The sequence below is a fragment of the Euprymna scolopes genome, chromosome 29, assembly GCF_053919585.1.
Source record: "Euprymna scolopes isolate OS-2025 chromosome 29, ASM5391958v1, whole genome shotgun sequence".
NCBI lineage: Eukaryota > Metazoa > Mollusca > Cephalopoda > Sepiida > Sepiolidae > Euprymna > Euprymna scolopes.
The window spans coordinates 70,503,032-70,514,975 of NC_136510.1; the positions used below are offsets into that span (position 1 = coordinate 70,503,032).

Consider the following 11,944-nt stretch of genomic DNA (forward strand, 5'->3'; position numbering starts at 1 on the left):
AATGTTCATTTATTTTTTTTACTTCTTATATGTTCATACTCTTCCTCTTTGGACATTCATCATACTATTTTTGGATTTATGCATTTACTAAAGCGAAATGAATTAATCATGAGATTATTTAGAAACCCATTACAAACGTAAGGAGGAAATATTGTTTTGCAACTATTGCATACCTTCACCCAACAAATTAACAGATGCTGTAAAAGAAAAAACAACAAATATATTAATCGCTCAAAACAGAAATTTAACACCTGATAACCTTAAAATTATCCTAATGTTACATAAATACTGGCAACTTATTTTGAACAAATCAGCATGCTAACATACATGCATAAGTAAAAACAAATTATATATAACGTCTTTGAAGTCTTAATAATCGCTCAAAATTTAAACATTAAATACTAGAACCCTAACAATTTTGCTACGGTGAGCATTCTCAAAATGTAAACACAGCATTGGTTTGAGAATGTAAATGCGCGCAAAATACCGACAGGCCACTACCCCCACCCTAAAACGGCTATAAAAAATTTTTTCTTTTACAGATACTAATATTTAATTTTCCATTACGGAGCAATTATCAAGACTTTACTGATGCTATTTTTTTTTTTTTTTCATTTTTTTTTTTTATCCTGTTGATGATTTTTATTTTATATTCGTGACCTATTACATACGTTACAAAGCTGTGACTTATCATGTCGACACTTTCTTTTTAGGACTGATTAAACACTTGCAAATAAGTCAGAACATAATTTAAACATTAAATACAATTTATTTAGTACACAGGAAGGTTGCAGCCAGTACCTGCAAGTTATTGTTCCAAATCAACACTAATCACCAGTAGCTAACAGTACTGATAATCACGGACATCGGCTTCCACTAGCTGCCACTGGGAAAAATGCCTGACAGTGGAAGCCAGATTATTTCATTTGGGCCGTGGCCGCCAGTGTCCGCTAATTTCCCGGGACAGCAGTGGCTGCCTACAACAACCGTAGTTTAATTTGTTTTTGAGGGGAGGAGGAGGTCCTTTAACGATTCTGTTCTGGATCTGACATGCTTCCACTAGGTAACGCCGGTTAACAGGTCCTGCTAGTAATAAATAAAAAGCAAAACCAAAAATGAAAGTTAAATGATTCTCACACAACATAAAGTAGTACAGCCATTTTTTTTTTTTTTTTCTAATTAGGGCCATCTGTCGAGTCAGATTTAAAAATTGATTGTGAATATATTTTTTTTTCTTTTTTGGTAACCATTCACGGCTACAATTCAGAAAAATTCAAGGAATAATTGCATGAATAAGAAAAAAAAAGTGAAAAGAAAAGAGAAAAAGAAAAAATAGCAATATTTATTTTTTTCTTTTCATTCTTTTTCCTTTGTTCGTGATGTTTACTTTATTCCCATTTTTAAACCTGAAATAATTCACTTTAATATATCTTTTCTATCTTCATTGCATTGAGTGAGACTTAATTGTTTTGGAACTACAATGTTCCTCCAGACCATATAAGGCTGCGCTTCATACAATTAACAGAAGTTGGAGTTGCATTTGACATTTAACACGAAACTAAAATACTCACAAGCTGATCTTTTAACTTGATTATGTTTTATAAAATAACAAAGATCCAAAGTTTGTAACTTTGTTTGCCATATTTGAAACAAATAAAAAATAATCATCAGCTGCATTAAAATGACCATATTACTCTTGTCTGAGGTTACCCAATGGATTAATTGTATTAGATGTGATGTTTTGGTATTTTTGAACTTTTTTTTTTTTTAATTGGAGTAATTACGTTTCAATTAATTTGTTTGTTTTTTTGCTTTGCTTTTTTGTGTATTGCTTATTGAGGAATTAACAAAAACAAGCACCTGCTCTAATGATGTATAAATGCAATTTTTCAAAAACTGAGAAAAAAAAAAAGAAAAAAATGTCTAATTATTGTAATTCAATAAAATTTGTTTGGTAAGAATCACACCTACAATTTTTGAAAAATAATCAAAAATTCACTCCAGCAAGAGTAAAATAAGTTTCACAATTTGTGTGCTCTTTGATGGCGTGAGGGCAGAGGGTACAAATTTACCAGAACATTTTCTTTATTATTTTTTTTTGAATAAAGTGATACATAAAACAGATTTTTTTTAATGAATCATTGCTTATCAAGGCCAAAAACCACACAAAGATAAAGGTTAATGAACGATGGTTATATTGTCAGTTGAATGATGAAAAATATTATGAGAAAATTGAAAATGAATGGAATTAACAAAATCTGATCATGTATGAGGACACTTATGCACTAGTTTATGCTAAGCTAGCAAGGATATCAACTCTTGACAACCGTCCAAAAACGATAGCCAATTAAAATCCAGACATTTAACTGTGTATATAAATTTAAGCCTGCAGACAACTAGGGATGGAATCTCAATAAAAGCACTGATCTCCTTAAATAAGGAAACAAAAAAATTTTTTAAGGTTATCCATGTCATGTTTGTGGGAGAGGACTCCAGCAGAGTGCTTGATTACAAAAATTTTAAAAATATATATATATAATATTTATTTGTAGATGTGTTAGAGAAGATAAAAAAAACATTGCTACCATCATTTTCAAATCCAAACAAAGAGGACCAATATTTGGTCAACTATGTCAAATTCTCTTCAGCCTCTGTTTACATCAGCCTCCCCAGAATATATTAAACCTTGCAGTCAATACATCACAGAGTTTCATACAGCGTGTGAGATGCAATTTCCCCAGAGAGGCTGAAAAAAGTCCAACATATTGGTTCCTTTTGTTTGGGATTTAAAACCGATGGTACCGATATTGTGCTGATCTTCTGTAACACATATATAAATAAGTATTTTAAGGTTATGTAATTTTAATAACAACCTGGCTCGAGATAGTTTGGTTTAGAACTCCATTTCTAAAAGCCGTCCAATACATGCCAGCATGTAAAATGGACATTAAACTGATGATGATGATGAATTTCTATAGGGCATTTATAAGCAAAGTGCATCATAAGAATAACCCAGGAAATAAATAAAACCATAAATAAACAATGCCCGCTTGCAATAACGGCAGATGGTACATTTGATAATAGAAAACTTCATTATCAAAATAGATATTCAGTTAAATCATATGACTAAATGATTGTTAAGGAAACAGAAAATTCCTTTCAAATTGTTTGCAAAGAACAATGTTTAGTATTATGTTTTTTTTCTTTTGTTCAACCCAAACAAGGCATTGCCACTGAAGCATGAGAGCTTCTATGATAGGGACCAGATTTGCAATTAAATTTAAATTTCAGCATGCAATACAGTCAGGCACAGCTGTCCAAGAAAAGTTGTGAGGGTAGTTTGGCTTTCGTTGTTTTCTTTTATGGCATATCAACCCTTTTGAGGTGATTTAATGCTGAATCCAGTAATTTTGAAAAACAGGTTTCATGCATCGAAATGTTTAGGTCTCCAAATATTTATTGATGGTGTTTGATTCGGTTGTTCTGTAAAAAAAATGTTTTTGTTTTTGACTTTGTAGAACATGATTGAATTTTGCAAAGGAAAAAAAAAAAACAATAACAGCAATGTTTGGTGCACTTAAGTTAGGAAGCCAATATCTTCAGATAGCCTGATCTAGTTAGAAAATCTCCCAACATTCAGAAACCTCTATAGTAAAAGAAAGGGATTTTATGGTCAAGTGGATCAGAGGTATAATTGCAGTATGTTCGTTGGAGCATGTTTTATGGAAGTACTTGTAAAGCAAGCACAGAGATGTAACATTATGGTGATGACACAGTGGTTAGAGCTTGGTAGACAGTGTAAAACATAGAGATTCTTTTTTGCACTCTGTCCGATATGGAAAGGCTAGTGGTTGGTACACCAACCGAGATGTGACAACAATACACCATGTATAAGTGAATGGCAACTTTGTAGAGACATAGGATACTGATGCATACAAGAACCCATCTTCACTTGCAGCAGATTTGACAGTTTTTTTCTATGTATTTATTTCAATTCATGTTGCCTGTGAACGTTAGGCAGAGTAGTTTGAATGTCGGACTCTTGGGAAAGATACTATCAACTATGGTAATTGATAGTTGGGAAGCTTATTTTAATGCGATGACCAATTCTTATAATTACAAATTAGAAGGAAAAGTTTTAAAGATTAAGTTTATTTTCACATCTCTTTCTCTTTGTTCCAATGACACAGGTAAAGGACACTGATAATCGACAAATAGACAGTATTGCATTAGATACAAGTTATACTTGCCCGATGTTGCACGGGAGTTTTTACTTTCAATTTTGTTTCACGTTTACCTTTAATATAAGGTTTTTGTTTGTTTATTCTTTTTTAGGCAGGAGGGAAGGAGTACCAATAATTTGGAGTATTCAAACTACTGTTCTCATCTTAAGCATTATTTTCACAACATTTCAGCCCATATAGTCTTCGACCTTCTTCAGATGTATCTTGTCAAACTTATGAATCTTTCTGTTAACCTCTGGAATTTTCACAGAATTTGGAGCATAACCCTCTATTTAATTCATGAGAGTAGCATACTCTCATTCCCTCAGCCATGATCGGGTAAAAGTCTTAAGTAATTCACAATTGTAGTCTTAGTATCGGCTGTACTGGAGATTGAACCTTCAACCTCTAGACATGAAAACAGTAGTCTGAATAATCCAATTATGAATCCTCATCTAAAAAATTCAGAAACAAACTACCAATTATTACATTAAAAAAAACAAAAAAAAAACTTTTAAATTTGAATATTAGGGTATTGTTTTGTTACTGAATTATTAATCAAACTGAAATTACAGCAAATACCACCAGAACTGCATTCTTCCAACCAATCCCAACATTAAAAAACATGTCCGATCATGAACAACTGACTCCCCAGAAATTCTTCAACTTTTCTACAAAATACCTTATTCCATGAAACAAATGATACAGCCAAACTGTTAACTAAAACTAATTTTAGATAATTCCATATCAAATCAGCAGAGAAAAAATTAAAAATGTCACCCATAACTCAGATTTTCTTCAAACTTTCTCCAGTTTGTATCATAAAAAACTAGACGATTTTTAAAATTTGAGTTTGTAATGCCAAGCAGTTTCCAAAATATTGCAGTTTGAAGATTTCAGGTATATTGCAAAAGACTGCAAAACTGCAACATTAGAAAATTGCATTTCTTGTGCATAAAATGAATTCTAGACTATCTCAAAACAAGTATGTTGCATTATTGGAAAATTTTAATTTTATATTTTTGCATGTTCTACACATTTTCAACTTTCATCCAAAATTGAAATATTTTTCTTTTTCCATTAGCTCACAATTTAACTAGAAAAATGAACATAAGCATTTTGAGGCAGTTAATGAAATTCTTTTTTGCTATGGGAGCTAAATCCGTTCCATTGTTTTGTGTTTTTTTTTTGTTTTCTGTGGGAGGTGGTCTACATTTTTTTTTACATTTTATCATCTTTCTAGTTGGACTTTGTCTAAGTGACAAAAAAATTAGTTAACTATGCTAGGCTAACAAATTAGAATGGTCTAAAAATGGAGGATCATTTTACATTAAATTTATATACAAAATTGATCTGTTACTTTAAATTAATTTTTTTTTGTTTTGTTTAGTTTTTTTTTTTTTTCTTTCTGACAATGTAGTGTAGTGTTTCTTCTGTCCTCAGTCAGAAGTAATCTTCTTGACTGGGGCAATTTTTATTTTTTGTCCCAACCAGAGTTTAAATAAAACATATGAATAAATATTGAGATCATCGACCTAAACAGTTTCCTCAAAGATTCAAATAAAATTAATGTATAGGGAATAATATATATATATATATAATGATTGCCATTTCTTGACAAAAGCTTGCCATCTCTTCGGGTTGATGTTGGGTGTCCATGTGCACATTGATGGCTCTTCCATCCTGTTACATTCTTGTACAATTGTTCACAGATGTGAAAGGGGAACTTTTCAGTATTTGCTGGTGCTTGTAGAAGGAATATATTGTGCACCTTTGAGTGTCGTATCAAACCACTTGCAGATTTACAGACCAATCCACAAATATTACAATGCTTAGGTGGTGGGGGTGGCAGCACATCCTCATAAAATTGTTGGTCTTACCGTACCAAGATGCCACCAGCGATAACATAAGAAATGACATTGCTTAATATCCGGAAAACTACTTATTTGCAGAAAATTCAAATGCGATATTCGTTTTATTTCTGAGATTAATTCATATCTACTCAATTTTTTTTTTTTTTGTGAAGGGAGTAGTAAATACCGGCCATGAATGCTCTTTAGGCATTCAATGGCTAGACCCAGATTAAGCTCTCCTTTGGTGAGGAGGCAGGAAAATGCCTGCTCTCAATAAAGCAATATTTAAATACCACTATAATACTTAGTTTTGTTCATGAATAGACACCCACAGTATGATACCATGCACCAGTTTAAAAAAAATTGAAATTTGTACATCTGAATTTATAATTCATGGCTTATGGTAAAGAGATACATCAGATTTGACTACAAAATCAGAAAGAGCACACAATTTTACATAAGACTGCCAAGTTTCATGAGAATAGCTTGAAAAATAAATAAATGGTGGCGAAATTACTGAATTTCTTGAAATCTTAAGGTCCGTAATTTAGCACACTTTTTCTAAAGAAAATGTCCACAGAAAAACCTAAATTTTTGCACTTAAAATTCTCATAACTTTTGAACTACTGATGGTATTTGCATAATTCAAACGGTTTTAAGTACCTTTTACATATCTCTTTTCATGTAAGTTGATAAAATAACAATTATCTAAAAAGAAAAAAAAAATCAACTTGTAATGCTAATTATATATATATATATATATATATATATAGATAGAGAGAGAGAGAGAGAGATATGGCAATTGAATCATGAAGAGATCCCAAAGCAAATAGATTAAATAGCTTACTCTTACTTTCTCTGCTTCACTTCGTTTGAATTTGCTCTTTCTGTCACATCCTAAGGCAAGCAAAATTTCACAGGAACGTGCTAACAAAGTATTTTCAACCAATGAAAATCGTTTCAAACCCCAAAAGCAACAAATTTATGTCAATGTAATAAGCTGACTTAAAAACTCCTAAAAAGTGAGGAAGCAAATAGCAAAAAAAAAAAAAAAGGAGAAAGATGACACCTACTGCCCACACCTTGAACAAGATCTAATATGATTACCCTCCTCACACACACACACACACACACACACACACACACACACACACACACACATATCTTTGACCAGGAAGAGGGAACAAGGCAAAAAGAATCTTCAATGACTCACAATTCTTCTTCATCTTGCATACACAGTTTTACAGATTAGCGAGAATTAGGTGAACAGAAACGAATTGCTATTTACAACTATACACACACTAACAAGAACAAGGTAAATCAACACACATACACAATGCCATGCTGCCAAATACTCACATACGTATATTATTTATATACACATAGTATCACACTATGAACATTTTGATTACTTAATTTTCTTTACTAAACACGAATTTGAATAAATGAATATTTACTAATCAAAAATAACTTTTTATTCTTATAAAATGTTAATGAATCATTTTTCTCCATTTTTAATTTACAAAACTCTGTTCATGTTTTTTTTTTTTTACCACTTGTTATCTGGCTACACTTCTATCCTTTCAATGGTTCGTTTAGTTTCATTTTAGTTTTAGCTTTTCCTTTGATAAAACAAACTTTACTCCAAATGTTCTTGGTGTGGTTCTTAAGTTAAGAACTTCTTAACTATACCCCAAAACGTTAAAAAATAGCCATATGCCAACGTTTCGTTAAAAAATAGCCATATGCCAACGTTTCGTTAAAAAATAGTGACAATTTCTGCTTGTTTCTTTTTCGATCCATCCTTTCAATTTGGTGAGCCAGTGATTTAACGTTCTGCTCAAGTGTGAACAGAAACTCGCCAAAACGTTTTAACACTTTTTCATTTTAATCAATACAAAAATCTCATGGTTCCATGAGTAATACAAAAACCTGAAACGTAAACAATGTGTAAGGAAACGAAGCAATAATTATTAAAATTGCTTTCTGGCATAATGAAAATGCTTGTTTCGTTTCAGTCAACATAAAGTCAATAGCTATTTTCTTTTTGCTTAATACCATAATTTATTTGCCATTAAAAAAAAATATATATTTTAGCATATTTACACATTTTAAACGAGTTTTTCGTCAGATTACATGCGTAATACTGAATAGATTTTAACTGAAAAGGGTTCATGTGGTAGTAGTAGTAGTAGTAGTAGTAATAATATTTTTATTAGCTATACAATTTTTTTTTCTATCGAATTCTGTGTAGACAGGAGGCGATCTTAACATTTAACAAAATAAGTTATTTGGGAGTAATGTCCAAACAATACCGAAGATTATTTCACGAAATAAATTAGGTGACTGAACTAGGAATTATCTCATGTCACGTGTGCGCATATATAAAATAATGAGACTTTGTTGTGGAGAATTATGAAATATTAGTTAAAACAAATTTCGAAGTCCAAATTTAGTTGTTGGAAAACACCTCCAGTAAAACTTCTTAATGACAAAGGGAGGTCACTCAATGTTGAATATGTTTCCATTACGGAAATAACTTAGATGTCCTCATGGTTTCTATCCGGGGGCATTCTTCTCGTTTCAAAATTAAATTTCAGCTTCGCCATTTTAATGGATGTAACTGGCGAGAAAATTCATTTTCGTTCAAGGTTTTGTTTAACTCTGTCAAATAAATTCGGAATGACTGATATCGCAGAGGTCGAGTCTGTGTGGGCGAATTCAACCCAGTTGTACCCAAGTTAGTAAAATAAAAAGTGTCGGTTTTTTTTCTCCATTTTTAAAAAGTTTAGTACGTATGTGTATAAATTTAAATATACTTAAAATCTTTACTATCACGCACGCTGTTTATTGCCCCCCCCCTCACTTAAAATTCTACTTTTTTCTCTCTTTATGCGATTAAACAGCTTAAAAAATATCCGGAAAAAAAAAATAATGAAATGGGTTTGTGTACACATAGATTCGAAAAAGTTGTCAAAAACAAATATGTAACAAATAAATGTTATCAAAGGCAAGATAAATTACTTACCTAACTGGATATGTTTTTAGTGTTTTTATTCAATGTAACATGTTTATTCAGCTCGGAAAACATGTAGTGTTTACCGATGTATTGGAAAATGTAAAATGGCGGCCGACTCTCTTTGACACGGTAAGTTTGGGAAAAGGAGTTATAAATAAAAAATATGCAAAATAAAGTTAAAACCCACCGTATATATGTCAGCCTATGTCACGGTAACATATATTGAGCGAGTTTTTAACCATATTTTGTCTAGTTTTTTTATTTATAACTCCTTTTCCCAAACTTACCGTGTCAAAGAGAGAGTCGGCCGCTATTTTACATTTTCCAATACATCGGTAAACAGTGTATGTTTTTCGAGCTGAATAAACATGTTACATTAAATAAAAACACTAAAAACATCCAGTTAGGTAGAAAAGTAACTTCTTGTCTTTGATAACATTTGTAATATATTTGTTTTTTGACAACTTTTTCGAATCTATGTGTACAGTAATACAACCCCCCCTTTTTTTTTCAAAATTATTCAATACACATGTGTAGAGCTTTTCTAAATAAAATTCTATAAATATTGTAAAGACTAAGGAGTCTAATCAGATCGATCAACGTTTCGACATTTACAGATCGTCATCAAGACGACCAAAATGAATCTCGCAGTCAGAGTGCACTACTGCACTGCAGGAGAAGATTTTATTTTAAATTATTTTCTAAGATTCATTTGGGAGTCCTGATGACAACATGGAAATGTCGAAACGTTGATCGATCTGCGTAAACTCGGAGTAATAAGTTAGTAATTAAGTTGGTTGTTAGTATAACTGGTAGGTTTCTTGGAAGCGAGGCTCGAAAAACCGAATTGTCGAACAAACCACAACATACACGGTGCAAATTATTTACTAAAACAAATACACACGAAGATATGCACATACAAACCAACAGAAGCACGTTTTACGTTTCACACACGTTTATTTTACTATTATACATGACTGTCTGTTGGAGATAGCAGACTTTCATCTATCTGGTCGTGTGCCGTACTGCCGTGGTCATCCTGAATTTTAATTCAGCTAGTTTTGCCAGAAAGATCCGTCGATTCCGTTAGATATTTATAGCGATTGTATGGTGAGCTAAAAAACTAGGAATAGGCCAAAATTGTACCCAACCCATAAGTTATGGGTCCCATAACACCATAATTATCCTGCTTTATTTTTAGTTCCTTATAATTTTCTATTTTTGCAATCGAGTCCATTGGCTTGGTGGGGGGTATGGTAAAGTGACATTCATTCAGAGGTACTTCTACAGAATTTGAACAAAACTAACTTTTGCCAAACTTACCTTTGGATTAAAAAAGAAGCTCGGTTCAAATTCTGTAGAAGCACTAATGAAAATAAGCTTCAAAATAGCTATCCTCTTTACTTTGAGATATACTCGACATTTCTTGCGTATCAATGAGTACTTACTCCGTTGTCCACTCCTGTCCCAAATCTTGGACCCTTGTTAACTTTTTTTTTTTTTTTTTAAATAAAACGTTGCATTTAATTTTTAATGGATATCCATAACTAAATTTCTACATGTCTCTTTGATCACCCCTTTTAATCAATTATATCACCTATGAAAATATATCATGTAATGTATATGAATAATATACAGATCAAATTCTAAATATTTCATCTAAAAGGATCCAACAATTCTAAATAGCAAGAAATAAAAGATGCTGGTGCCAGATTACATGTCTTCCGTTCAGTATGGAGAGACAATGAATAGCCCTTTCTTTACAAGTGTCTGCGCGTTTGAAGCAAGGTTTTCGCAATCCATATTTCTCCTGGGCCGCCTCTGGAATTAGGAAAAAGAAGTCCAGGATGATTGGAGATGAGCAGAGAACACATAGCACCTGGTATTCTCAAATGGTCACCCATTTTAGTACTGACCAGGCTTAACGTTGCTTAACTTCGGTGATCTAACTTCATTTTTTACAAGAAAAAAAGACGTTTTATCAAAAGATAAATATTAGTGGCATATATATATATATATATATATATATATATATATATATATATATATAATATTCGTACTTACATTATCTGGTCATCATCGCGTAGAATATAAGATGATTCCCAGGCAGGTAGCAAACTCCCCTTCAAAGTCAGTTTAAACGGCTTTTCTTCTTTATTATAAAACTTTCGACTGATGACGCGCTGCATGCATTCGATTGACGGCATCTTTTTAAAATCAACAAGAAACCAACACGTCTCATCGTCGAAATCCGAGAAGTGGAGACAAACACGAACACATGCACCAGCCGCCATTTTGTATTTGTGCTTCGACTTTACTGTCTTCACAATTAATGAGTTCTACTGAATCGTTTGGAAACAAATCGCATGTTTTTAAAGAAAATGAGAGGAAATGCTTATTATATGCATATTTTAATGAATTTCAATTAATACACTAATGACAATGTTAAATTATATATTCTTATTTGTAAAAGAATATATTTAATATTCAAATATCTGTAAAAATAATATTTTTACTTATAAATAGACAGTTTAGTCCGCATTTTTCTGAGCCGTCTCTGTGGCGCAATCGGTTAGCGCGTTCGGCTGTTAACCGAAAGGTTGGTGGTTCAAGCCCACCCAGGGACGATCTTAAATTTTCTTTTTGTTTACTTTTTTTCTGAAGAACATATGCAAAATGAATTATGTATTAGTTTTATGATAATAAAACCGAACTAACTGATAATTATAAATGGTTATAACATGAATAAGTATTAATCTGCTACCAGAAATAGTCAGAGAAGACAATAATAAAACAAACACTTAGTATTTACTCCAAATAAATTTACATGTGTCGTAAACCTACGCCAG

General features: G+C 32.0%; 1 protein-coding gene and 1 non-coding gene across 2 annotated transcripts in view; one reads left to right on the top strand and one right to left on the bottom strand.

Annotated features, from left to right (window-relative positions):
* Positions 1-11,415, bottom strand: part of LOC145252700 (uncharacterized) — a 45,855-nt gene extending 34,440 nt beyond the window's left edge. The window contains exon 1 of the mRNA XM_080112524.1: positions 11,160-11,415. Coding sequence (XP_079968650.1) covers positions 11,160-11,389 — 230 coding nt within the window. The 5' untranslated portion in view covers positions 11,390-11,415. The remainder of the gene's footprint in view (positions 1-11,159) is intronic.
* A 233-nt stretch (positions 11,416-11,648) lies between these two features.
* On the top strand, positions 11,649-11,722 carry Trnan-guu (transfer RNA asparagine (anticodon GUU)). Its single transcript has one exon. It is a non-coding gene; the product is annotated as a tRNA-Asn (tRNA).
* The last annotated feature ends 222 nt before the right edge of the window (positions 11,723-11,944 follow it).